We start from the raw sequence: 26,208 nt of genomic DNA, 5'->3' as shown, positions 1-26,208 counted from the left end.
TTGGACCCCTTTCGAGGTGTTCCATGCGCGCTCACCTCACAATTGTGGTGATAGTCTGGCGTGGCCGGCTGCAGGTCTCAGCGTCCTGGCGGTTGTTGGTGAATGGACATTGGAAACTGGAAAGGCGGCGGGCAGCTTAACCGGAGAGGAATATTGTAGCTGCAGATGTGCGCGTATTCCGTCCATCGGAGAATCCCATGACCCATCACACGATACTCCTTCGCATCTTGTTGATCGGTTCGAAAGACTGATGATATCTGACCGGATACCTAGATTCTTGGATCCCCAGATACGACCGACCACTGGGAAGACCAGGCAGTCATGATCCACTGCGGCCCGACGGTAGGTATGGGCCTGGCAACTGCAGCATTTCAGCTTTTCGCCTCCAGCAGAATCCCCACCCTCCATAATGCAAACCGGTGGCTGCTTGGGATGCGCCTTTGTTTTCCCCACAAACTGGATAAACGCGGTTGGCGTTGGGAGAGGGAGGGACAGACATTTGAGACGAGCCTTCTCGGAGCCCGGCAGAAACTTCTTCCGGGCGGCCATAACCAGTGCCGTGCATGTCGCTCACGCAGCCCAAAGCAATGCCATGGCCAGCTGCTTACGAGACACCCTGCAGCCTTGTCAAGCTTCACCTCGAGGTGCACATCACCACCATCCAACGCCATCGCAACAACCACGAACAGCATCCCCCAAACGATTCGAGTCCATCACATCCGGTGTTCCTGAACTGCCTCCGGATCTGCGTCTAGCAGTCGACACCTGCGACGCCTGATTCTCCCTTTCTCCTCCCTCCCCAGATAGACGTCTCAGCATACAAGAAGACATCATGCCGCTCGACGAATACTACCACAACAAGATCGAGGCAATGAAGCTCGAGATCCTCAAGGGTCAAGCAGCTCTGCGCCGTCTCGAGGCCCAACGGAATGACTATAACTCACGCGTGCGGTTACTCAGGGAAGAGCTCGGTCTGTTGCAGCAACCCGGTTCCTATGTCGGCGAGGTGGTCAAGGTCATGGGCACCAAAAAGGTGCTCGTCAAGGTGCACCCCGAAGGGAAATACGGTACGCTACCACCAGCCAAACAAGGGCCATTACTCAGATCCCCTTCCCTATCAAAGGCTTATAGCTAACATTGGTCATCAGTCGTCGACGTTTCCGACAGTGTCGACGTAGCCAAGCTCACCCCGGGAAAGCGCGTCACCCTCCTCTCCGACAGCTACAAGCTCGAGAAACTCCTCCCCTCGTCCGTCGACCCCCTAGTGTCGCTCATGATGGTGGAGAAAGTCCCCGACAGCACCTACGACATGATTGGCGGTCTCGACCAGCAGATCAAGGAAATCAAAGAAGTCATCGAGCTTGGCCTCAAGCACCCCGAGCTCTTCGAGTCCCTGGGAATCGCGCAGCCCAAGGGCGTGCTCCTCTACGGCCCCCCCGGTACAGGAAAGACGCTCCTCGCCCGAGCCGTCGCACACCACACTGCCTGTAAATTCATCAGAGTGTCCGGCTCGGAACTCGTCCAGAAGTACATTGGTGAAGGGTCCCGCATGGTGCGCGAGCTCTTCATCATGGCACGTGAGCATGCGCCGTCCATCATTTTCATGGACGAAATCGACAGCATTGGCTCCTCACGAGTCGAGGGCTCCTCGGGGGGCGACTCGGAAGTCCAGCGAACCATGTTGGAGCTCCTCAACCAGCTGGACGGTTTCGAGCCCACCAAGAACATCAAAATCATCATGGCCACGAACCGTCTGGATATTCTGGACCCGGCGCTCCTCCGACCAGGCCGCATCGATCGTAAAATCGAATTCCCGCCTCCGAGCGTCGAGGCCAGAGCGGATATTCTGCGCATTCACAGCCGCAAGATGAATCTTACCAGAGGTATCAACTTGACCAAGATTGCTGAGAAGATGAATGGTTGCTCCGGCGCAGAATTGAAGGGTGTGTGCACAGAGGCGGGCATGTATGCCTTGCGAGAGAGGAGAGTCCATGTTACGCAGGAGGATTTCGAGCTGGCTACGGCCAAGATTCTGAACAAGCATGACGATAAGGAGGTGTCGCTGGGCAAGCTGTGGAAGTAAGGTACAAAGCAAGAAATTTGTGTTTGTTCTTGCCGGCGAGGGTGTGCGTGGCTTGCTGGTCTGCATATAGAGAGGGACGGGCTTGTATGGATATGTAAATGTACCATTATTCGGACATGTCTCTGTTTTCCCCTATGTGATGTACGAATTTCTCAACTTGTGCCTAATGCACCAAATCATGTCATGTTTCTGGCTATAGGTTGTAGTTTTCAAGAGCTACAGCATGTCGAGTTTTAGCGAGGACGACAATCTAGCATGAACACAGGATGCAAAATGGGCCAGCAACTGCAACCACTTCTCAAATCATAGCCTTTTCATGACTGGTTACGACTTGACTGAATATATCGGTGACGAGTGTTGTCTAAGCTCGCTTCTCGCCCTCGGGAGACACGACGCCGTGCATACCAGTGTACTTGGACACTTCGGCTGGTTTCCAGCCACACTTGTTCAGCAGCTCCTTATCCTCGAGCTGGTAAACCTGTACCTTGAGTGGGCGGCAGCACTTGATCATTTCTTTTTCGTTGTCACTGCCAAACCCCCAGGCCGAGAGATCACCGCCGGGGCAAGTGCCTGCTGATATATTAGACATGGGGCCCAAAAAGATGGCGGAAAACATTGACAACGTGAGAGGGTGGAATGCGAGTTCAAAGAGAGAGAAAAGGAAAAAAAAAGGAGGATCAAGGGATACGCACTCAAGGCCATTAGGAGATCTTGCTCGGCCAAGAACTCAATGCTGTCGCCGGCCTGCGCAGGACTAGGGTTCATAAAGTAGCGGCCTTGCTCGTCTAGGCCGGTGACTTGGAAGATGTTGATCACGTCATGGACATCCGACTCGTTGAGGCCATAGGGCCTCACGGCCCGAGTCAAGTTTGAGTGACAGTGGAAGTCGTATTGCTCCCCGGCCAGGACGGTGTTGATATAAGGATCACAGCGCGTGCCTAGCAAGTCGTGCACTCTTCCGCCGTGAGGATCCACGCCGTACCAGTCAAGGCTATCGTGGATGATGGTCGCCAGTGGCCGCATGTAGGGCAGCACTGACCAGAGGCGGTCATGGGTACTAACGTGCGAAGCATGGAGCTGCCTGGTGCGGCTTGCCCAGAAGCGTTCGCGGGGGTTGTGACGATTCCATATGTTCAAGTCGCCTATGTGCGTGTTAGTTTGCAAAAAGTTCAGCCGCGGGAGGGATAGTTGTGAGTGGAACTGGGTGTTTTATATGGCTAGACATCAAGCGATTGCGCATCGACTCACCGACTTGGGGCCCTTCGGGGGTGCTAATCTTCACAATCGAACCAGCTGGCGCTTCCCATGCTCTGCCTGCTCGAATGGGAAGAGTAAATTCGTCGATTAGAACCCGAGGCGCCTTCTGTATGGTGGCGTATGCCTCTTTATCAACCGCTAGTGGCGATCCGGCCGTGGGCAGATATGCCGGAGCGGCCTTGGGGATGCCGTCCCTCGCCTTGAGTCGTTGCTCAATGGATTCTCTGGTTTGAAGCTGTGACATGGTGATCGTTTGGCTTACTTTTTGACTGTTGGGAAGGCTGCGGCGTTTATTCTACCTCGAGTTCCGATGACCGGAGTCGGGTGGAATTCGGTTGGGCAATCCGCTTCATATGGGCTTTACCAACATCAGCAGGCGTCTGGCATGTTTTGCATCCAAATGGAGACTTACCCAGTAACAGCCAACTTGAGGTATCATAACATAAACATCATTTGGTTGACTGCCCTCGGCTTCGCTATTGAAGCTGGGTTCGATTAGTCAGGCATCAAACTCGACGAGAGGGCGTTGATGGGTGGTGGATCAGGGCGGACGCGCGAGTCCGTTCCGTAGATTTTGTAATTGGACTCGGAACCACACAGTTCATGACATCTTGGTCGTAATTCAAGCCAGAGATTGCCAGAAATCCGGAACAAGACAATTGGGTTGACAATGAAAAAAACGCTTGCGCAGCTAGCATCATATTCAATGTTATCACAACAAATCTGTCTCTCAAGCGCCTGTAGCAGCTTCGGTCTCCGATAAGAAGCCAACTGCTCTCGAATGTGGGGCAACTGAACTGAACTCATCCTCTCTTTAAGAATCCCTCCGTGTCATGCATGATGAAATTGCCGGCCACAAAGCAAACGAGGGGGTGACGACCAATTCCCATCGCGCGTGCTGCTGTGTTACCTGACGGTGTGTTTTAACCCCGGAGTTGTACGAAGTAACTAGTACTCCGTACTCCGGAGAACGGTCGCCAGCGCTATTATAGCCACAAGGCCCTGATTCTCGAGTCTTCTGTAGGGATCGAAGCTGCCGGAAGCCGTCGTGTGAAAACAGGCCATGCTTCGAGCCAACAAGTTAACGCTACGAGCTAGCGTCGGACCAGCACCCGTCCGGGACACACCACACGCATCCACACTTCTCCATTGCTGAGCGCACGAAGGTCTAGAATCATGGATCGGCATGACGTTGGAGAGATCTGCACAACAGGCCTCAGTTGCGGCGTAAACTTGAGCAAATGAAGTGCCATCTGACGGCCTATACTTGGCGGAGGCGGTAGCATCTTCACAAAACAAGATGTCTCTTGTGACCGAGGCCGCAGAAGTGTCGGAACCAGTCTTATTCTGACCATGTAACTATTGTGCATGGCCACCTTGGCTGCTGGAGGTGATGAACCAGCAGGCGACATTGCCCCGAGGGTACGGCAGCAACACAACTGCAATCTGCGTCTCGCGCCTCGAGGTGAATAGTACAGCATGGACTGGACCTCACGCGCCATTCAGTGTCGTTTTCCCAACGAACACCCAAGTCATATCCCACCACAAACAACCGGTGACAGGCAGGGCCACGTCTTGTCGTGCAGGACCCCTCTCTCCCAGCATGGGGTCTGCAAAAGGACCCTGCATCGTAGCTCCTCCAAATAGTGAAGGGCAAGTCGCAGTTGCAAACGCAAGGGGCGCGGTTGGATGTCAGATGGGAATCTTGGGCATGTTTGGTTGGCTGTAGTGCACCGAAAGCTTGTACTATTGGCGAAGTGTCGGCGTGACGGGGGCGGCTTTAGGCGGAAATGGCATCCCCCTAACTAAACCCCCTCTTGCCAGTGCTTCAGCAACTTCTGACGGATGGGACGCTGGAGTTCGAACTTGGTACCGTAGTGACAATATATGGGCATGGTAAAATGTGAAGGCGGTTTAACACAATTCAACCAGACTGTTGAGGGTTGCAAAGCAGCACAGCTTTTTCACGTGCCTGGCGGATATTGGGAGCCTGGCAGCTTGTAGCCAGTCGGTCGCTCCTGCCAAGAAGTTGCGACTTGGGCCGAGCCACGCTACCACCACTGACGACTCCGTGTCAAGATTTTCCGTCACTTGGCGAGTACGGAGTAGTCAACTACCATTAATAAACATTGAATGTATTTAAAACTGCCAGTTGGCGGCCTCATCACCAGAGTCTACAGAGCGCAGCGCCTATAAGGCTTTTTCAGTATGTGGATCGTCCGCAATTCCCATTTGAGATTCTTTGAACTACCTTGACACGCACACACTACATGCCGCTGCGGTTGTGCGAGCGCCCAAAGCAGCTTATTTCCATGACGGGTGGTGGTATTGCAGGCGAGCTTGGATACAAATGACCCCGAATGGCAGCCTCACGGATTCTTCGAGTTCGTAGTGTACAGTGAGTTCATCAGCGGAGAAGCACGTGAAGCATACCACAAGTTTGGTGCCAGTCGAGTGCTGACTGACTGGGGCCGACTGGAGGAGCAGCAAGTCTTGGGCCCACCAAGTGATCACGACACATCTGACGTCATTCCTCTGCACTTATTACGGTTTGCGTTGCGATTTTGGTATCTCTGCCGAGCGCATGGGTCAGACACTCCTTGCAACAGTAACTTGAGTCAGACGAAGAAGCAAACAAGGGCTACAGAAGGAAACGAAATCCACCGTCAATGGTTCCGAAGTCTTTTGGCCTTCTTTCCTGGCTGCATTGAGTGCAGCATGGCAGGACGCGTCTCCGTATGGTGTAGTAGTACCAGATGATGGCGAAGTCCACTTATCGAATGATGGGCACGACGTCGCGACCTGATGCGACTCGGCTACAGCCTGACTTGACGCATTGGGTGGTTCACCGCAACCAGTCCTCTCTTGGTTGGGTTTGGGATGCTCCGGATTGTGGTAAATGCGGATTACGAAGTACCATTGCTATCTATATTGCTGGCTTCCTACAGGGTAGATGGCGCCTATGGAGTAGACGGGCTGCAGAAGGGCTTTGTGCAATAATCCTAACTGGGTGCTAGTTGGTTGGATGAAACGGGCAGCAACATTGAACATTGTATCGTTGGCGTCCAGGCGCAGCAAGGAGACCCAAGTCGCCCAGGTGACTCGACTACATGGATGATTCGGATTCTGCTTGTACGGACGGAGTGTTGTTACGATGGATGGGATACTTGTTTTGTCTGGACATGCCGGTAGTCCACCAGACGATGTCCTCTGGGCTCGGTACGGTGAGAAGCAAAGGAGGCGGCGACAACGGGCGAGTGGAGCGCCTAATGTTCGATGTGGATTCTCGAGAATCGAAAAAGGTCTGGACCCGAATCGCCAAGGTGTCTTGCGGCGCTGTGACGTTTTGCTGGGGCGCCACGTATGTGTTGGTTGGTGGAAGGCACACGCGAGCCCCTCGGACGCCCTCTGACGCCCCTCTGACGCCCTCAGGGAACAGTCAACGGGGTGGGCGGAGACCTTCGGCGCCTCAATGACGACGGGTCGTGAAGCTCTGGGACATGGCATAGCAGCCAGATTAGAGGTGGTGGTGGGCGCAAGAGCCCTGTCAAATCAATGGTCCAGAACTCTGCAAGGAAATGGGGGGGAATATACCAGTTATACAGAACCTGGACAGGTGAGTGGGAAGCAATACGATGCGGTGAAGCCCCTTGCTAGCTGTGGAAGTTTGACCTGGGACGGACCCGAGGTGTCAATTCCATGTTGCCTTTTGACTTTGACCTTGGACTCGAGGTCAGGTACCGGCTACTGCCGCCGGCTTCTCGGTGGCTGGCCAAACCCACAGCAGGCGGTACTGGATACCAGCTTCATCTGCTCATCTGCTCATCTTCATCCATGGACAATGTGACGTCTTTTCTCCGAATTCCACGGCTGTGGACACCAACTCGGACGAGCCTGTGAGCAGACAGCATGGAATTGTCTCGAACGTGCCGACGTCGGTCAGATGCTGCAGTCGCAATACTGGGTTAGAATAGCGTGTTGCTCTCGGCCCGGCAGAGCATCTCGAACGAGGTGGGTTTCGCATCGGGTCGCCAGCATGTTAATTTTAGTACGTACGTTGGACGGAGAAAGCTGTTTAGTTGGTTAATGCCGCTCCGTCCTCGGTAACACTTACCAACCCTGTCTGTCTGTCTGTCCATCATCCCATCCATCCGCATCCTCATTCACACGCTTCTTCCACCAAGGCCCAACGGCCGAAAGAGGCTCTGTCCCGGCTGCTCGATTACTTACATGCGCTCCTGTGTTACCCCGAGGGTGCAAGTGCAGGCAGCGTCTCAAGCCTCATCACGCTCAAGCCCCAGGCCCCAAGCCGCGCCCGGGTTCTGACCACCGCCCTGTTTCTTTCGTCTCGTCAATCCTCCTTTGCAAATTCGGGGTCCCTGTCGATTGGCACGAGCAAAGCGCAGACTCCCTTTTTAGTCGTCTTGGCTGCTCCCCCCCTGACCTTACCTTGCTCTCCCTTGCTGTTCTCGCTTTCATTCTGGACCGACTCTCCACATCTTTCCATCTTGGCCGCCCTTTCGAGCCTGCTGTTGAAGGATTGAGTACGCTGCGTCTCAGAAATCAACCGTCTGTTTAAAGTTCTGCGAGACCGGCGCCACTGATCGCGAGACCCGCGGCTCTGGGTCCTGTCCTATTCGCCACTCAAGTCGGTCTCAGTCGAAGGCTTGTCTCTGCCACAAGTCAGGGTCCCCTACCGTATTTGCGTACTCCGTCTTCGCCTTACCGCCACTCTGGACCTCTGACGTCGGTGTCGGGTGAGTGTCGGGTGTGGGTGTGCATGTGTGTGTGTGTGTGCGCGCGCGCGTGTGTGTGGAATCCATCCACCACCCATTATTATCCACTTTGTCATTGTTGTCGACTTCACCCTTCATCTTCTAGTCATTCTTTTTTTTCACTTCGCCTTTCACTCGTTTCCCTTCTTCATTCATGTCGACGCTGGCAACCTGACCTTTTCTCTTTTCTTCTTCTTCCCCTTCTTTCGGTTTTCTCGACCCTGGTATCCACCCCTGTGCCGGCTTTGAGATTTAGTAAAGTATCAATACTTTGGGCCATCGTCAAAACCCCATTTCTACCAACACAAGCTTTCGCCATGCGCTTGCTCTAGGACCTCGGGCATTTGTGCTGCACATAGTGCTTCCATTCATCCACAGTCCACCAATACGGCTTGCTTATTTCATCATGAAGACTCAATCGCGGCATTCCCCTGCCGCAGTCAGTCCTTATTCCCACCACCACTCTCATGGCTCACGTTCGCATAGGGCGACCAAGCCCACAACCTCACCAGCAACCTCACCGCGAGCGCCATATTCCGTCGGACAAAACTACCCGCCAATGCTGTCTCCCAATATGGCCGTAGAAAGTGGCCGCGCGCCAAGTCCAAATTACTTTGGACTTGTCATCGAACCCAGCCATGACCCCAGGGATTCGTCTGCCCTAGCCAGAGAGAACTGGAGTCCTGGCTCGTCTGTGAAATCCTTTGCCGCAGCGCTGCCAAAACAAATCACCTTGGACCCGAATCCCGAATTCGAAGCCTTCAGGAAGGCTGCCGATCTGAACAGGGGCAAGTCCTTCTCACTCGCCACATCGCATGCCGTCTTGCCGACCTCACACCCGACTCCTGTCCGGCCCCGACCGCCTAGATGGCACACGTATACAAGCGACACTGGCGCCGATGCTTCGTTCCCAAAGTCCATCAGGTCCCTCAAGGCAAAATCGACAAGCAAGAGCGACGTCGACCATGACAGTCTGCACGACTCGGCCTATGCTTCCTCGGATTCGAAACGTAACTCTGAGTCGTCATTAATACCACCAACCCAGATCACGGCTTCGATGCCTTTTGAGTCACCTCGGCAAATCGAGACACCTCATCGGCGACCTCATGTACCCCGAGCGGACCCCCACGATTGCCTTCTATCCTTGCCTCTGCCCCAACCGGATCCTCCTTCGCCCGAGCTGACCGATACAACGCGTGCTACGACTTTACCGCCAAAGTTGGAATTTGGTCCATCGTCCATGATATCCGGCAGTCAACTCAAACAATTGATGGAAACCGTCGGAGATGGCAAGATGCTCTTGTTGGACATCCGCTCTTCCCAGAGCTTTGCACACTCTCGTATCCAGGGGGCATTGAACTTGTGTATACCAACCACACTGCTGAAGCGTTCAACCTTTAACCTCAAAAAGCTACAGCAAACCTTTCAGGGAAACTTGGGTTCAGAGCAGTTCTCTAGATGGCGAGATATGGATTGGATTGTAGTCTATGATGCGCATGCGTCCGATAAGCGCGATGCCGTTACAGCACAAAATATGATCAAGAAGTTTACCAGTGAGGGCTACCGAGGAAATACCGCAATTCTTTGCGGTGGGTTTACAATGTTCAGCGCCTCATTCCCCGGCCTCGTCGACACGTCGTCCAATTTACCATCGCCCACACAGGGGAACTGCGGCAATACTAGCAAAGGCACGCTTGCTCAGGTCATAGGCGGCGTCAATCTCCCTACGACTAGCAACGACCACAACCCATTCTTCTCTAATATCAGACAGAATATGGATCTCGCCGATGGTGTGGGCCAATTTGAAATTGGGCGACCCCAGGACCTGGAATCGCCATTATTACCCACATGGCTCCGCGATGCATCATCCCGGAGTGATCATGGCAAAAAGGTCTCTAACAAGTTTTTAAATATCGAACTAGACGAACAGTCCCGAATGAGGACTGCATATGCAGCCTTTCAACCTAACCAGAAGCCGCAAGACTGCAAGTTTCAATTATCGGGCGTTGAAAAAGGAATCAAGAACCGCTACAAGGACATCTTGCCCTTTGAGCATGCCAGAGTCCGGCTCCAGGAAACACGCGGGGGGTCGTGTGACTACGTCAACGCAAGCCACCTGTCTACGTCCAGAAGCAACAAACGATACATTGCTACCCAAGGGCCACTGCCTGCGACGTATGAGGTGGGTTCCTAAATCCCATTGAGTTTGCTAATTTATGTCTAGAGTAAGCCCGTGAAGTCTCCAGCTAACACACTCTGTTTAGGACTTTTGGTCAGTTATTTGGGAGCAAGATGTCCGCGTGATCGTCATGTTGACGGCTGAGAGTGAAGGCGGCCAACTCAAGTGCCACCCGTACTGGAAAGGTAGAGATTTTGGACCCATCAGGCTGAAAGCATTATCGGAAAAGAAAGCTTCCCTAGACATTGATAAACACCGATCCGAATCGAGCCCGACCCGTTGCTCGTCCTCGCCCCATGAGTTTGGACGCAAGCGCGCAAACACGACAACTACGTCTCAGTCACCAAGTCCAGCAGGGGCACAAGGCCAGGGACAGTCAGAGACGCCATATGTCACGATTAGAAAGTTTGCCCTATCTCATGCCGCGCATCCTTTTGCACCGATGCGGGAAATCACTCACCTGCATTTTGCGGCCTGGCCAGACTTTGGAACGCCTGCTCAGCCATCACACCTGCTAGCTCTGGTTGAACTCGCCAACGTGATGCAGCGAGCCGCCAGGCCAGTGGAGACGACGTCTATCGTTGGCTCCAAGATACCAACCATCGACTCGATCCCGGTAACCTGGTATGATGAACCGGAACAAGACGCCAATTCTCGGCCCATGTTGGTACATTGCTCAGCAGGGTGTGGACGCACCGGAGCTTTCTGTACAGTTGATAGCGTCATTGACATGTTGAAACGCCAGCGACAGGCCAATATCGCAGGGTTACGACCCAAGGACAGCGAGGGCGACATCAAAATGGGCGCTCACGACGAATCCGTTTCCCCAATGACGACCAAGGATGCTGCCTCTCGAGGCTTTTTCGATAGAGGCACGGGTGGTAATAATTCACAGACATGGGAGTCATTTGACATCGATACGACTTGGGTACTAGACGACCGTGTGGATTTGATCCAGAAGACGGTTCAAGATTTCAGAGAACAAAGGCTTAGCATGGTCCAAAGCCTACGGCAGTATGTGTTGTGTTATGAAACCATTCTGGAATGGCTCAATAGGATGCAAGACAAGACCTGGAGTACCATGGGAGGTCGCGCACGAAGGGGTAGTCTCCAACAAGTGAGGAGCTGAGAGTAAGATGTGGAGGAAACGTGATGAGATGGGAGAGTCGGCCAAATATCAGAGCACGGTCAAGGAAGTGGACATTGCATTCTAGCGTCGCGCGGCATAAACGAGCAGGCATGGCTTTCTGGCTTTTCTCTTTTTCTTTTTCTTCGCGCGGAGGATAAGCGGGGGGATATTCATGGGATCGGCGAAATCATTTGGGTTCAAAACACTTGTCCGGCTAGAGGAGAGATTCGAGCAACATGGGGGAGGCGTTTCTTTTGGATTGACATTGAGACCGGGATAATTTCCTGAGTCTTGGGAAATTACACGAGCGACAGTAAGCACCTCAAGGACAGAGGTTGCTAGAAATGCCACAGTGGCCATGGGGTCCTATTTTTGACTGCGTAGGAAAACAAGAACAACATAAGGTGGTTGAAGATGGCACTAACACGGTTGGGCGAGCCCGAAACACGTAGGCAGCCGTGAGCACCTAGATGGGTAGCAGCGTTACGAATAGGAATAATAATTGACCAGACATTATGAGTGGACGCTGTCATGCCGCCTGTGCTATCCGTCAGCGACTAAGTGGCCGAGCCACTTGATACATTTTTACCACTATCCCTTTGCGAAGGTCCAGTTGCTGTAGCGGACTGGATTCTGACTAATCAAAAATTCACATTAAAAGGTACATATATTTACTAGGAAATCATGTGATAATATAAGTACCTACGATCTCTAAAATTATAAGCAGATATATAAATTTATTAGCTGTTCTTGTTGGCAAAAAAGTACCTTCAAGTATTGCGGGTCGAATACAGCAAGCAGTTGGACCTTCGGCACACTTGGAGGAAGTAGGCGCCTTGGCTAGGTACTCCGTACCTAAGTCGGTAATGTTCGTGTTCAACGTTATGATGTGTCAGCTTTTGGCAACATTGCCCTGCATGCACGCAGTCTTGAGTTATCCCTGCCCGGGCTAGGCCACACCCGTGGCCAGATTCCGTGACTTTTCCCAAGATCTCATGCATTGATGCAAGTTCTGGATGCTCTCCTGCATTGGGCACATGGCACCTCGCACCTTCCCAGGTTCCGAGGCCGGGCGACGCCGCCCCTGTCGATGCTACATGTGGACGGCGGCCTTGTCTAAGATGGTATTATTATTTCTGTTTTGTTTTATTTTACTTTTTTTGCCGGCTATCTAGAGGTTTTGCAGCAAAGCCTCAGACAGTAGCGTAATCGTGCGATGCCTTGTTGGTCTTGCTTTGGCTCCAGCTGTGGCACGCACGAGCCACGATAGTTGATTGAGCATTTTACACCTTCTTCACGCCAACTCTCATTGCGGAGGAGTTTGAAGATGCTGGTTCCGCCCCACCCATCCGAAACTGGAACCTTCCAGCGCGGAAGGAAGCGAGTGGTCGTCGGAAGCGCCTTCCCAACTTGCCATGACCATGGGTTGCTTGCTGGCGATACGAATTTTGTGATAAACTTGTCTTCTGCACCCTCTCGCCGCTTGAATCGAATTCATGAGTGTGCAGGGCCATGATTTTGATGACGTGCTGCCCCATTGTCAGCAGACGCCTTGTGCCATTGCCGCCACCATCGCCACGTTCCCGCCCTCAGCCTGTCCCCGCTGCACCATATCTGCCTTCGTCACTGGACTAGATTGGCGGCGCCCTGGACTTGACCAACTTTCTTTGTTTTTGACTATTGTCTGCAAACAAATCGACACTTGCTGTCCAGGAGTGCAAACGGACCGATTCTGTTGCTGTATATCGAGTGCTCGAATATAAATTGTTGCTCCCTTTCATCCTCAACCTCAACTCAACTTTGCAGTGCAAGCACAGGCCTACTGAGTGTTGCCTCCCAAGTCGGTCAGCGATCGACGGTCAACTATTCGACTCGACGCAGTCACCTCACGATAATACGTTTGGCTCGACCGTTCGCCTTCGTAACGCAAACATACTGCGCTTTATTACACACCGTTGCGTTGTCGTCCTCATTCTTCCGTGCGTCGTCGTCACCCCGCGAACTGTCGAGGTCTGACTCGGACTTGTTTTGCGGCTGGTACCGCAAACAGTTGCGGCGCACCTTATTTCGAATTCCCCAAAAAGTGAAACTCCCACCCTCCCGACCAACTTCCTTCCTAAATAACGGCCGCAGTATCCATCGTCTGCTCCGACAGACACGATGCGTCGCCCTTCTCCCGACCTTACCGAACCCCCGCGCAATCTCCAAGAATCAAACGGTCCTACTTCCGACGACGCGACGGCGATGGATTTGGATCTTGCTATGCCGCCCTCTGACGATGACGTGCTTGAGCACGACAACAGAATATATACCCCGCCCCCGAGAGTCGCTGCCCGCTTCTATCGCCCGTCGCAAGCCCGTCGCAGAGACTCGGCGGCTTCGTCGCGGCGCAACTCCATCTCGTCTGCGCACTCGCGCTGCTCCTCTCTCCAGCATGGCCCGTCCCGCAACGACAACGACCAGAGCAAGTATGTCGCACAGCACCTTCGACGAGCCTCGTTTCTGGAGGACCGACGAGCCCGTCTTGCTGACCGGGCCGCTCATGCCGAAAAGGTGCGACATCGTGCTGCGCTTGCCAAGGCTGCACCTCGCGGCCCAACCGCATCGGAAGAACGCGCGCTTGCTGCGCAACAGGCACGCGAACGCAATCTTGCCGAGATTGTTGCCAACTGTGCAGAGGAGGTGCGAAAGGCGAAACAAGTTGCCGAACTTGCAAAGGAGAGACGAGAGCAGGAGGTAGCCAAGATGCGCGCCCAAATGGAGGAGCGCATGGCTGAGGCAGAGAGGAGGAGAGAAGAGCTCCTAAACAAAAGTGCCACGAAGCGGGCTCGTGGCCAGAGCGTCATGGCCAGAAAAGCAAGCGAAACCTTGGCGCAAGTGAAGGAGGATACTAAACCTAGGCTGAGCGAAGACGATGCTGCTGCATGCATTCAAGGGTGGTGGAGGGGCCGCACTCGAAAACGCATCATACAAGAGTTCAATGGCCTGGGTCTATCCGTAGACGGCATTCGAGATACGTCTTTCGATACGGTGGTGGAACTATTGGCGCAGGAAAAGGTTCTCATCGTCACGGCACGGCTGCTAAGAATCTGTGGTCTTAAAGAAGGGGCTCCGGGGTCCGTGGACGAAATGGCTGCTGTTCGCACATTCTTGAGTGCATTTCTCATCTTGGGTCATCCTCATCAAGTCCTCATCAACAAGAACGAACCTGAAAGCGAATCGCAACTCGATGTGCTGAGTTCTCACCGGTTACCGAGCACAGACTTGGCGAATCCTCAACTGCAGGATTTGGTTGGCAAGGCTAAAGATCTTCTGGTCAACTTTGAAAACATCTTTGTTCGACTGACCGCGTCCAACCGATACACCATGCCGCCGGCTCTGAAATCAACTCTTCCTGAAGCATATGCCGTGTTTTACAACGCCTTCATTGCGTGGAAGTCCCGTGACTCCAACGCACTGATTGAGGTCATGCTGATGCAGTTTGTGGAGCTGGATGCGATCTTCCAAACGGTCAAAGATACCACAGATGACGCCGCGGCTAGTCTTTACCGCAAAAGCATCCAGGACTCTCAGCTTATGCTCATAGTGCGAATCAAGAAACTGGCTGGCGCAGAGAAGGGCAAGAGGTTAATCTTCAAGGCGGTCAGTGAGGCGAGAAAGTCTCGCAAGGCAAAGAAACAGACTGGGGACACGAAGCCGCGAGTTGCCGAGGGATCTGCCGGTGATGTGACGGCTACCGCTTCCAGCCTCGTGTCGTCTGAAGCGCAAACCCTCACTCCGCCGACGACACCTTCAGGAAAAAGCGAAAGTGAAAGTAAGCCGGTCGTGGTCAAGACTGGGCTCAACGGCTTGCTCCCCGATAACCGCATTGTTGTACATGAACTGGCAATCAACAAGGAGTATCAAATTCCATCCGAGGAGTATGTCGAGCAGCAGGCTGCTCTTGCACGGCCGCTATATATGCAGATGCGCGCTGCCATGGCTGAGAATGATGCCGAGTCAAATTTCAGGTATTTCATTCTCATGGCAAGCAATATCAAAGAGAAGCTGCAGCGTCTATTGAGACCCGGCAATTCCATGTATAACCTCATTGGAGAGATTCTAGACCCTGAATTGGCTGAGAGACAGTTCGTTGTGGGCAGTTTCTCATACGAGAAGTTCTTCACGGCCATGGGCTCGTTGCTTCCCAAATTGTGCGCCCCGTTCCGGGACGATGAAGTAAAGAATGTGGTGCAGAATAAACTAAGCGATGGCGATTTGATTGATCGGGTCGAGGCATTGAACAGCTTCATCGACGTGATGCTTTGCGACTATATCAACTATTTACTGCGCATCGCGGCGCCACAGCTCATCGATTCCGCTTCTCAGTACGAAGCGAAACGGTTCACGGCAGATGTTGCGAAGGGCGGCATGAATCTGAACATTGCCGAGGCTGCTTGGAGATCAGCCACAACCAAGGTCATGGACGAGGTGCGGAAGCGCGATCCCGAGGGTGTCAACCATCCAAAGTCGAAACCCGGTGCTGCTCGGTTCTATGCCCAGATGCTGGTGGATGTTTTCACGCAGCCCACGCCCGTGAAGATGGAGCAGATACCAGAAATGCTGCAGCTTGACCACCGACGGATCAACGAAGTATCTTGCACGATTCAGCGCATCATTACCGCCGGGGCCGTACTGCTGCAGTGCAAGAACCTCCTCAAAAGAGATGTTCGCTCCGCCTGGAAGACGGAAGCAACGCGTATTATGACTGTTCTCGAAGCCAATCATTCGTCATTAGATGCCACGGTGCAGGGGACAATGGCGGCTCTCGAAGCAGGTCGGTCCATGCCAGCCGTCACCAAGTCGCATCTGCGGGCGCTTGTGACCAAAGTCCTCAAGGCGAGCCAAGAAATGTCGGAACAAAACACCGAGCCCAGGGAGCCGGTGCTCCGGCTACTCTTGACGCGCCTGAGGGGCAATATCCTTGCCAGACTTGCACCTGGCTCGGCTAGTGAGAAAGTCAAGGCGGCAAATACGGCGGGCGAGAAACTGGCTAGCTTGGGGCTGTCAGAGTTTGTCGAGCGGGTTCGAGGTATTTCTGACTTGTTGGATAAGGTTGGGAGCGTGGACAGGGCGGCACATGGCACTTGGTGGGATGCGGTTGCGACAAAGGTGCAGCAGGAGGATATGACGTGATGGGGGCGGGTGCATGGAAGTCAGTAAGGGCTTGAAATTGAAGCATGAGAGCGAAATGGGCTAGGACCCGATTGAATGATGCTATTTACGAGAATGACGCGTGGTGAGGAACTTGGTTTTTTTCTTTCTCTCTTTCTTTTTTTTTCCCGGAGCGGCGTTACGGACGGATGAATACTGGTTCAGCGGCATGCTTAGTTGGGCTCATTCAGGGTACTGCATGGTGCATCTTTTTGTTCTTGTCCTGTCATGGTTTTACATTGCCTATTTGGCTAGCGCTTCAAGACTTGTTGGCTTAGTATTTGTTGTCTATGATGCGTATGACGTGTGGTGTGTGCTGGAGGTGTTTTCGATGCATGCCATTGGACCGGAACTCGGGCAAGCTTATACCAATCTATGGTTCAAGCAGCATAGATGCGATGGAGTTGGTGGGTGTTGGAGGGCTTTGGGTCTCCCTCGTCGATGGCCAATGTTGGTGCATGGTTTGCCTTTGCAGCACGGATAGTCGCTTCTGACGGCCGCTTGCTGATGTAGATGCTCCGATGTGTTTGGACCGCCGGGGCTACATGGTGCCCTGGCTTGGTCTAAGGCGTAGTCGTTCCTTGTCGGACATGGAGTTGCGGGCATGAGGAAGGCTGGGGGGGAGTCGTGTTTACTGGCAGTGCCTGGGTCTGCGGATTGGACTTCCCGGGGTCTGGTTAGTTTGGTCAATGAGCCTGATCGGACTACCTGTTGGGGAGACTTGCTGAATCCCAAGGCGGCCTGTGTGAGTTGGGTCAAAATATAAGGGTATCTGATAGACTCTCTAGATTTGACAGATTTCCTGACGTAGGGGGGTTTGCCTCAGCTTGTCCAAAACATCACGGCTGTTTAACTTATTCACTAATTGTTTTTACGGAGAATTCCTGAAGGAGAAAGGTTGACCTGAGTTTGGTTAAAATATAAGGCTGGCGCAGGCCGATTCATTATGCCATTACACAGATTTCCTGACGCAAGAACAGAGGCTTGCCTGAGTTTAGTCAATTATAAGACTGGCCGCCTGATTTGCCATAAATTACCTGCTTTTACACTAATTTCACTAATTACAAGGGGGTCCAATTTAACTTGCTCAAAATATAATAGCTGTGTAACTAATTCACTACCTGCTTTTATAGACTTACTAATTCCGAGGAGGTCTGCTTCAGTTGTTCAAACTGGTGGCTGTCCAACAAATGGGATGGTGCCATAGGTCCACCCAAGGCATAGTATACTATCACCCTGTCCTGCAAACGCGGCTACAGGTACGTTCCAAAAAGAGTTTGCAAGTCATGACCTGGCCCCTGGATGTAAATGCACCACACTGCATCCCATCACACACAGTGCGTAATACAGTGCGCGACACAATCCGCACACATCCAACGTGCTCCTTTTCCAGCATCACAGCCTCAACGCGCATGAAATTTCTCTCACGCATAGACCCGACGACGGCGTGAATACTGGCGGCCACGTGTGGCCTGTATCGCCACTTGTATTAGTACTGTACCATATCTGTGTATTGTTTGCATACTTCTTTTCTTCGTTTCTCTTTCTTTTCATCGTGCTCTGCCACTTGTGTGCGTCGGGCCCCCGACTGCAACGTACAAAAGTGCCGGTTCAACAACGCACCGAGTTGCGATCCACGCGGAGCTACACGGACGGGTACGGTAACCCGGCCTTGGGACGAACAACGCCCACAGCTGTGTGAGAGCACTATACCACGTCGTCCATCGAGCTAGATTGCTGCCAGGAACAGCCCGCTGATAGAAGGCGGAAGGAAAAACAAAAAGTCTACTGGTAGGGACCAAGCTTCGGAAGCACGGCTGACCAATTGACAAATCTACGGGGTTTCAGCCATGTCGACATGCCTGACGTGGCAACTCGGCGGTCTTGGTCGTGCTCCTTTGTGGAGACGAGCCGTGCTTTTGACCCGAAGCAAGGCGGCCTTTGGAACTGTTGATGGAACGAGGGCGTTGAGCTGCCTGGTGTCGAATTCGGCTTCGGCCTTGGTTTGGTCTGTGGAATCTTCAACAGTGGTTTCGACATGCAAGACGGCTTCGTCTGGGGTGGCAAGTGCTTCTAGGGGAGCTTTGTCAAGTCGATCACGCCCGTTTCTCCTTGGTTCTGCGTTTGCGAGGTACGTTTTTTCGTTGGCAGTGAAGCAATTACCCCGTCTCAGCTGGTCGGGTATATTGACGGCGCGGCGCCTCTTCCGTTCCATGTTCCGCTGCATGCACCACCATTCAATCTGATGGATGCATCGGTTCATATTGGCCACGGAACAGGGGAATGGAACAGGAAATTCTCGCCTGGCTTTCTCCCAGCTTTGCCCCTCCCCCCACTTCGCCTTATCCCAACCCATGATTGGACGATTGACTTTCTGCACTCGGTCCCCCGCTCTCAAAGGTCCCTCGTCCCACCATGGCGTCGGCGGCGAGGGGCAGGCAGAGCTTGGGAACAAAGCTTTCGTAACAGCTTCTGCCTCCATATTCGCGACGCTATAACCTTGTATCACGTTGGCTATTAGTCACGGCTGCTGCGGTCATAGAGAATTACTAGTCTGCCGGACAAGAGATATTGGGTCCAAGCTCCTCGTGTGCCTCGGGCTAGCTCCAGACGCCGCCATCCCTGGCACAGCTTTTATTCTATCTTTTGCCATTCCGGATCAGCTTGAAGCTAACTCTTTCAATCTCCCCCAGTCTATCTCCTCGGACACAATCTAGGTTCTGCTCTGCTCACGCTAGAGCAAGAAATCCTGCAAGGATGGCTGACCGCGAGATTCTTCCCGACAACCTCAAGCCCGTTCACTACAGTGTGTCTCTCCGAGACCTTGAGTTCAAGAACTGGACCTACCAGGGTACAGTGACGTACGCTTCGGCTTCTTATCTTTAGAGTCTCCCGAGGTCTTCTGCCGGCTAATACCTATCACAGCATTGATTCCGAGATTGTCAAGCCCACCAAGAAGATTGTCCTCAACACCCTCGAGATTAAGATTACCAGCGCCAAAGTCGTTGTAGACCACACCAAGTCCTCTCAGGCCATCCAGTCTACCAATTTCACCTACGATGAACGTGCCCAGCGCGCCAGCATCACCTTTGATCAGGAGCTCCCCGTCTCCAAGAAGGCCTCCGTTGTTATCAACTTTGAGGGCATCATGAACAACGAGATGGCTGGCTTTTACCGCTCCAAGTACAAGCCTGCCGTCACTCCTGCCAAGTCGGTTCCTCATGATGACGAGTGGCATTACATGTTCAGCACCCAGTTTGAGTCTTGCGATGCGCGACGCGCTTTCCCCTGCTTTGACGAGCCCAACCTGAAGGCCACTTTTGACTTTGAAATCGAAATACCCACCGATCAGGCCGCTCTCAGCAACATGCCTGTCAAGGAAACCAAGCCCACCAAGGATGGATGGAACATGGTTTCCTTTGAGACTTCTCCCGTCATGAGCACCTACCTCCTGGCATGGGCTGTTGGTGACTTTGAGTACATTGAACAGCTCACGGACCGCCGGTACAATGGCAAGCAAATTCCCGTCCGTGTCTACACCACGCGAGGACTCAAGGAACAGGGACGGTGGGCTTTGCAGCATGCCCCCAAGATTATCGACTTCTTCTCCGAGATCTTCGACATTGACTACCCACTGCCCAAGGCCGATCTTTTGGCCGTCCACGAGTTCACCCATGGTGCCATGGAGAACTGGGGTCTCGTCACCTACCGTACCACCCAGGTTCTCTTCGATGAGAAGACCTCGGATGCTCGATTCAAGAATGCCGTCGCCTACGTTGTTGCCCATGAGCTTGCCCACCAGTGGTTCGGTAACCTGGTCACCATGGACTGGTGGGATGAGCTGTGGTTGAATGAGGGTTTTGCCACCTGGGTCGGTTGGCACGCCGTTGACCACCTGCACCCCGACTGGCAGGTCTGGGCTCAGTTCGTCAACGAGGGCATGGAGGCTGCTTTCCGTCTCGATGGTATCCGTGCCAGTCACCCCATCCACGTCCCTGTACGTGATGCCCTCGATGTCAACCAGATCTTCGACTCCATCAGCTACCTCAAGGGCTGCTCTGCAATTCGCATGTTGGCCAACCATCTAGGCGTCGAAACCTTCCTCAAGGGCGTTTCCAACTATCTCAAGGCCCACGCTTACGGCAACGCCAAGACCAAGGCTCTATGGGATGCGCTGAGCGAGGCTTCTGGCAAGGAGGTCAACGCTCTCATGGGACCCTGGATCTCCAAGATTGGTCACCCTGTGGTGACAGTTGCCGAGGAGCCCGGTCAAATCTCCATCAGACAGTCTCGGTTCCTGTCCACCGGCGACGTCAAGCCCGAAGATGACACCACAACGTGGTGGGTCCCTCTTGGCCTCGAGGGCAGGAAGGGGGAGAGTGGTGTCAACACCATGTCTCTTCTCCAGAAGGAGGAGACTATCCGCGACATTGATGACGAGTTTTACAAGCTCAACAGCGGCGCCACTGGCTTCTACCGCGTCAACTACCCCCCTGCTCGCCTTGCCAAGCTCAGCACCCAACTCGACAAACTGAGCACCGAGGACAAGATTGCCATTATTGGTTCTACTGCGGATTTGGCCTTTGCCGGGAACAGCACGACTGCTGCTCTGTTTACCTTCCTCGAAGGCTTTAGCAAAGAGACTCACCCTCTTGTCTGGACCCAGGTCCTCGACTCTATTGGCTCTGTCAAGTCTGTCTTTAACGAGGACAAGGAGATCAAGAAGGGTGTGGAGAACTTTGCTCTCAAGCTCATCTCGGATAAGGTCAAGGAGATTGGCTGGGATGCCGCTGAGAATGAAGAATACTTGACCACCATGTTGCGCAAGCGCATTATTGGCGTTGCTGTTGCCAGCGGGCACGCCGAGTAAGTAGATTTTTGTCTCTTCGCATTCAATTTGCAATGTCGTTACTAATGCTCTACCAGGGCCGAAGAGGAAGCCCTGAGGCGCTTCAATGCCTGGCACGAGAACGCCGAGGCCAACCCCCTCCCGCCCTCTTTGCGACTCCCGGTCTGGCGTGCTGCCGTCAAGAAGGATACCGCCCGCGCAGTCGAGATCCTGAAGAACGAGTGGTTTAACACCAAGTCCATTGATGGCAAGCTGATCTGTCTTAATGCTCTGCCGGCGCCCGAGGACGAACAGATCCTGAAGGAACAAATCGTCCCATTCAACTTCAACGAGTCCCCCCCCAGCAACGCCGTCAACGCCGCTGACATGCACGTCCTCGGCATGGGTCTGGCCGGCAACCCCGTCGGTCGCCAGGTGCAGTGGGCTTTCATGAAGGCTAACTGGGATGCATGCGTTGCAAAGCTCGGCAACCCCATTGTTGTCGACCGATTCGTGCGTGTCAGTCTGGGCGGGTTCACCGATGTCTCTGCTGTGGACGACATTGAGCAGTTCTTCAAGGACAAGGATACCAAGAGCTTTGACCGAACTCTGGAGACGGTCAAGGACAAGATTCGCGGCCGTGCTGCCTACAAGCAGCGTGATGCTGCCGCTCTGAAGGAGTGGCTTGGCGCTAATAAGTATTTGTGAAGACCAAAGTTGTAGGGATGATGGGCGGATTGTGTTGAAGGAGCAGATGTAGATGGCTAGTCTATAATACGTGACTGTTATTTGCGGTCAGACCAGTTGGGTGTCTAAAATCTGTAGCTATTTAAAAAAGACTTTCTCGAGCAAGTGCGTAGTAAATAATTGGTCCTTGCTCAGTGGTCGGTTTGCCCTACTCAGCACAGCATGTGGTATTTTCGACACTCGTACCCGCTGTTAGTCCTGTAGATATATTTCATGTACAATGCAGATTGGTGATTTGCAGTAGCCGACACGCATATATAATCAGCGTACGTCTGCGGAAGAACGTGGTCTATGTGGGCAAGTTTCGCCATCACTCTCGTGCCTCTCTGAAATAGTCCTTCGCTATCATGACTAGCGCTGTCTCTAGCCATGATGATGATGAGAGTGGGTTCCCCTCATCGCAAACGCCGTGTCGGCCTATCGACTTGGCTTCGTCGGTGGCCGTGTAAGCAGCCAGCTTCAGCTCGACGAGCGAAAGTCAAAGTACGCGGAACTCGCAGCGTTCACGAACGCTGAGCCCGACGAAATCGGTACGTTGTAGCCAGAATCAGCTGCCGATGCCAGCGCCGCTTTAAACAACACATTGGATATTTTTGATGCAGCGACTACGGTATTGTTGACGAATCCGGGGTCTTGGATGAACATGCAAATGCAACGTCACAGAATCCCCTCACCTTGTGCTTCAGCACGCTTTAAGGGGGATGCGAGGAGTTCCCATGTGATTATGAACTGTATTTTTCTTGCTTCATTGCATCGTCCTTTGCACTGTGCAATGCTACCTGAATTCCATCGTCTCGAATGGAAGTGCCATAGGCAACAATGATCAAGGACGTGCAGAGAGTCTCGCCCCCATCCACGCAAGCCACTACCTGACGTCGGCACTATGCGACACTCTCCAAGCGTTTGAGCCAGGCGTGGTCCTCCTGTTCCCCGGCTAGATCCCAAACTCTAGACTGAAGAGGGACATGTCACGCCAAAATTGACCCTCTTTACATTGGGTCCTGGTCTTGCCAGCAAAACATATCCAAGGGGGCTTTCCCGCAGAACACTCTGCTAACAGGATGTCGTTGTGCCTCTGCTGGGCTAGTGTATGGTGAACGATTCGTTATCATGCCTGTGTAGCTGCCGCTAAATATAGGACTCTAGGTGTGCATATGTCACTGACAGCCAACTAGAACATGTTGTACCAGTTTATCGGTAGGCAGGACGGCTGGGGCTTGAAGGAGTGTCTCGGCTACTAGAGGTATGTGGGAATACATTACGGAAGACACAGTGTGTTTATCGGAATGTCCGCCGCAGTCCATCCTCCGGTAGTCAACTAGTAGAAATGCCATGGTGTAGCCGAAGGGAAACGGGGTTGAATACGGGCTTGTACAATAAAGTAAAATATACGTCCGTTAATGGAGGAGTGTCGCTGGTCCGATCCTCATGTGCGTTAAGAGCTCAAGAACCCCCTATACAGAGTACGGAGTTCTAGACAATCCCGATCTACGACCCAGATCCCCGCAAACGCACGGCGCACCGAAAACTGCCAGTTTGGGATGGCGCTAGGGACGGGACGGCCCGAGGCTCGATTCATGACGGAACACCCGAGGCTCGATGTTTTCGTGACGATGACACTTCCACCAGACCCTCAGAGGTTATATCCTTCGGGAACCTTCCCGATTGCCCGACAAAGCAAGAGCTGGTGGTGGAGAGGTCGCAGAGGCATGGGCAGGTCGGTGACCCAGAGGGCCAGAGCCAGCTGTGGATGCTATTGAGCCGTTGCAGGTCGAGCTCTCGCGCGAGACAGGCCGTCACATCCGGACCAATAGGGGCCAAGTCATTCGAATTCGTGCGGTATGACACGAGCAGGGACGAATGCAGCCGTTCGTGGCGGTGTCGGGATGTGTTGGCGGTGTCCTCGCTCTTGTCGCTGGGAAGCTGGATAGATAATAGGGCAGACTGTTAGCAGAATTGTTAGCTTGAAAGGGTCGACCAACGGAGATCACAGTAAGCGAATGCCCGACTCTGTCGACTTCCCACCTCGGCACCGTTTTGATTTGTATTGGCGATTTCTCTTGAGACGCCGAAGTTTACTGCCACAAGTGTGGTGGAGTGGCGAGAGAGCCCTCTAAGCCAACCTGATCGCAAAGCTAGTGCAACTGCTATTCCATCAGACCACATCACATCAAGAGAAGAATAGGAGGCGATGCCATGGTCTTTTGTCAAGAACCCGTTGGCCCTTGAGAGATCTGGGAATGGTGTGGTATCCCCCCAGACCAGTTAAGGCCGCAACGATGTATCTTTCAAGGACAAGGGCCCCGTGCTTTTTCATCATTCGCTGAGCAGGACGGAGAACAGGCGGCACGCAGGTGTGGTTACATTTCAGCTATCCGTCCACAGAGTCATCTGGCCTCCGGTCTCTGTTTCCTGCCCAACCCCCTTTCAGCTTCCATTTTACTGGTGTCATAATGCTTGCTCTTTAGCCCCAACACTGGGGAAATTCTTCACTCCGCCCGTTGACGTTTTTCCAGACTAAAGCGGCCGGCTCGACGGGTCCTTCTTTTCGTCTGTCTAGTAAAGGCCACAGAATCACCACCGCGCCGCGTAAGGACTCCAATGATTGTTGTTTTCGGTCTTTATAATCTCGGGATAATAGAAATAGCTTTTACTCGGTGTTGTTGCGCATGGTCAAGCGAAGCTGCTCTTACCGGATCATTCCAAATGTCCACGATGGCTACTTCTGATACACAGCCACGCTCTCTTTCACACACCACCGAATGGGGTTATACAAATGAGCATTATACTGTAGGATGGATTTGTGCTCTTCACATCGAGTTGGCAGCTTCCAAGGAAATGTTACCTAAGAGGCATCCAGGCCTCCCACAGGACGAGAAGGATGCAAATACCTATACGCTAGAACAGATTGGACCGCATAATGTTGTACTTGCTTGTCTACCATCGGGAACAACAGGTACACATGCTGCGGCTACAGCAGCAAATGACCTACTCCGCAGCTTTCCGAAAATCCGCTTTGGCTTGATGGTCGGCGTCGGAGGTGGAGCGCCAGCCACCCCAAGTGACGATCCGTCTGAAGACCTCCGTCTTGGGGATGTAGTAGTCAGTAACCCGGAAGGCGCCCATGGTGAGAGAGAATTACTTTGGTCAAGGAAATATCTGAGCTTATACAATTAGCAGGGGGGCGTTTTACAATATGACTTCGGCAAAACCATTAAGGAGGGCAAATTTACTCAAACAGGCGTATTGAACAAACCGCCTATCGTATTGAGAGCCGCGGTCTCGCAACTACGCGCACAACACGAAACTGAGGAGAGCGCAGTCCGTCAGCATGTTTTGCAGATGCTGAAATCGAAACCAAAGATGATGCGGAAGTACAAGTATCAAGGCCCCGAGGATGATCAGCTGTTCGAATCGGATTACAATCACGATGAATCAGGCAAAGGCTGTGAAATCTGCGACAAGGAGCGATTGTCAAGTCGAAAGCCCCGAGACACGGAAGATCCAGTCATCCATTACGGTCTTATTGGCTCAGCAAATCAGGTTATGAGGCATGGTGCTACCCGAGAAATGCTCCGCCAGGAGAAGGGAATACTTTGCTTTGAGACGGAGGCGGCTGGACTCATGGACAATTTTCCGTGTCTTATCATACGAGGGATCTGCGACTATTCAGACACTCATAAGAATAAGCGCTGGCAGCCGTATGCGGCGGCAACGGCAGCGCCATATGCCAAGGAACTTCTCGAAGTCATACCCCCAAGTCGGGTGGTATCAACAAAGGAGGCATCCAAAATTGTGGTGCTTGATTAGCTCAGACCAGCAGCAGAGGGAGGAGGGAGCGAAGCTGACGGTATTCCTATTTAGTGCGAGCAGAAGTTGAGCCTATAACTGCAAAACTTGGGCCCCTATTAGATAGTTCGAGAAACTCTTCAAGTATTTTGTAAGATTCTCTGTATTGAATTTTAATAGGACAATAGCGTAAAGAATAGGACGAGATTTTAGATTGGATTATCGCTT

The 26,208-nt window shown here is 52.9% G+C and overlaps 8 protein-coding genes across 8 annotated transcripts; 6 read left to right on the top strand and 2 right to left on the bottom strand.

Moving 5' to 3' along the window:
- Window positions 1–832: 832 nt before the first annotated feature.
- Window positions 833–2,083, top strand: LET1_1 (26S protease regulatory subunit 8; the record flags this gene model as incomplete). The annotated part of the gene is made up of 2 exons (XM_007810928.1): window positions 833–1,067; window positions 1,149–2,083. 2 exons carry the CDS (start codon window positions 833–835, stop codon window positions 2,081–2,083), a joined length of 1,170 nt encoding a protein of 389 aa, XP_007809119.1.
- Window positions 2,084–2,444: 361 nt separating this feature from the next.
- Window positions 2,445–3,584, bottom strand: J3458_011660 (uncharacterized protein; the record flags this gene model as incomplete). The annotated part of the gene is made up of 3 exons (XM_007810929.2): window positions 2,445–2,653; window positions 2,776–3,225; window positions 3,332–3,584. 3 exons carry the CDS (start codon window positions 3,582–3,584, stop codon window positions 2,445–2,447), a joined length of 912 nt encoding a protein of 303 aa, XP_007809120.2.
- A 251-nt stretch (window positions 3,585–3,835) lies between these two features.
- On the bottom strand, window positions 3,836–4,147 carry J3458_011659 (uncharacterized protein; the record flags this gene model as incomplete). Its single annotated transcript, XM_066119924.1, has 1 exon — window positions 3,836–4,147. One exon carries the CDS (start codon window positions 4,145–4,147, stop codon window positions 3,836–3,838), a length of 312 nt encoding a protein of 103 aa, XP_065975042.1.
- A 586-nt stretch (window positions 4,148–4,733) lies between these two features.
- J3458_011658 (uncharacterized protein) lies at window positions 4,734–5,069 on the top strand (the record flags this gene model as incomplete). The annotated part of the gene is made up of 1 exon (XM_066119923.1): window positions 4,734–5,069. One exon carries the CDS (start codon window positions 4,734–4,736, stop codon window positions 5,067–5,069), a length of 336 nt encoding a protein of 111 aa, XP_065975041.1.
- Window positions 5,070–7,341: 2,272 nt separating this feature from the next.
- Window positions 7,342–11,936, top strand: Ptp2_1 (phosphotyrosine-specific ptp2-like protein). Its single transcript, XM_007810930.2, has 2 exons — window positions 7,342–10,297; window positions 10,380–11,936. The coding sequence occupies exons 1-2, from the start codon at window positions 8,522–8,524 to the stop codon at window positions 11,421–11,423; spliced, it is 2,820 nt and encodes a 939-aa protein (XP_007809121.2). The 5' UTR covers window positions 7,342–8,521; the 3' UTR covers window positions 11,424–11,936.
- A 1,530-nt stretch (window positions 11,937–13,466) lies between these two features.
- J3458_011656 (uncharacterized protein) lies at window positions 13,467–17,574 on the top strand. The gene has a single exon (XM_007810931.2). The coding sequence runs from the start codon at window positions 13,584–13,586 to the stop codon at window positions 16,596–16,598; it is 3,015 nt and encodes a 1,004-aa protein (XP_007809122.2). The 5' UTR covers window positions 13,467–13,583; the 3' UTR covers window positions 16,599–17,574.
- A 459-nt stretch (window positions 17,575–18,033) lies between these two features.
- J3458_011655 (uncharacterized protein) lies at window positions 18,034–22,484 on the top strand. Its single transcript, XM_007810932.2, has 4 exons — window positions 18,034–18,747; window positions 19,310–19,477; window positions 19,542–21,482; window positions 21,543–22,484. Exons 1-4 carry the CDS (start codon window positions 18,467–18,469, stop codon window positions 22,150–22,152), a joined length of 3,000 nt encoding a protein of 999 aa, XP_007809123.2. The 5' UTR covers window positions 18,034–18,466; the 3' UTR covers window positions 22,153–22,484.
- A 2,422-nt stretch (window positions 22,485–24,906) lies between these two features.
- J3458_011654 (uncharacterized protein) lies at window positions 24,907–26,001 on the top strand (the record flags this gene model as incomplete). Its single annotated transcript, XM_007810933.2, has 2 exons — window positions 24,907–25,293; window positions 25,372–26,001. The coding sequence occupies 2 exons, from the start codon at window positions 24,907–24,909 to the stop codon at window positions 25,999–26,001; spliced, it is 1,017 nt and encodes a 338-aa protein (XP_007809124.2).
- Window positions 26,002–26,208: the final 207 nt, after the last annotated feature.

The sequence above is a fragment of the Metarhizium acridum genome (genome assembly GCF_019434415.1).
Source record: "Metarhizium acridum strain ARSEF 324 chromosome Unknown scaffold_234, whole genome shotgun sequence".
Taxonomy (NCBI): Eukaryota; Fungi; Ascomycota; class Sordariomycetes; order Hypocreales; family Clavicipitaceae; genus Metarhizium; species Metarhizium acridum.
Note: the sequence above shows the minus strand (reverse complement) of the source record. Positions and strands in the feature narration are given on the sequence as shown.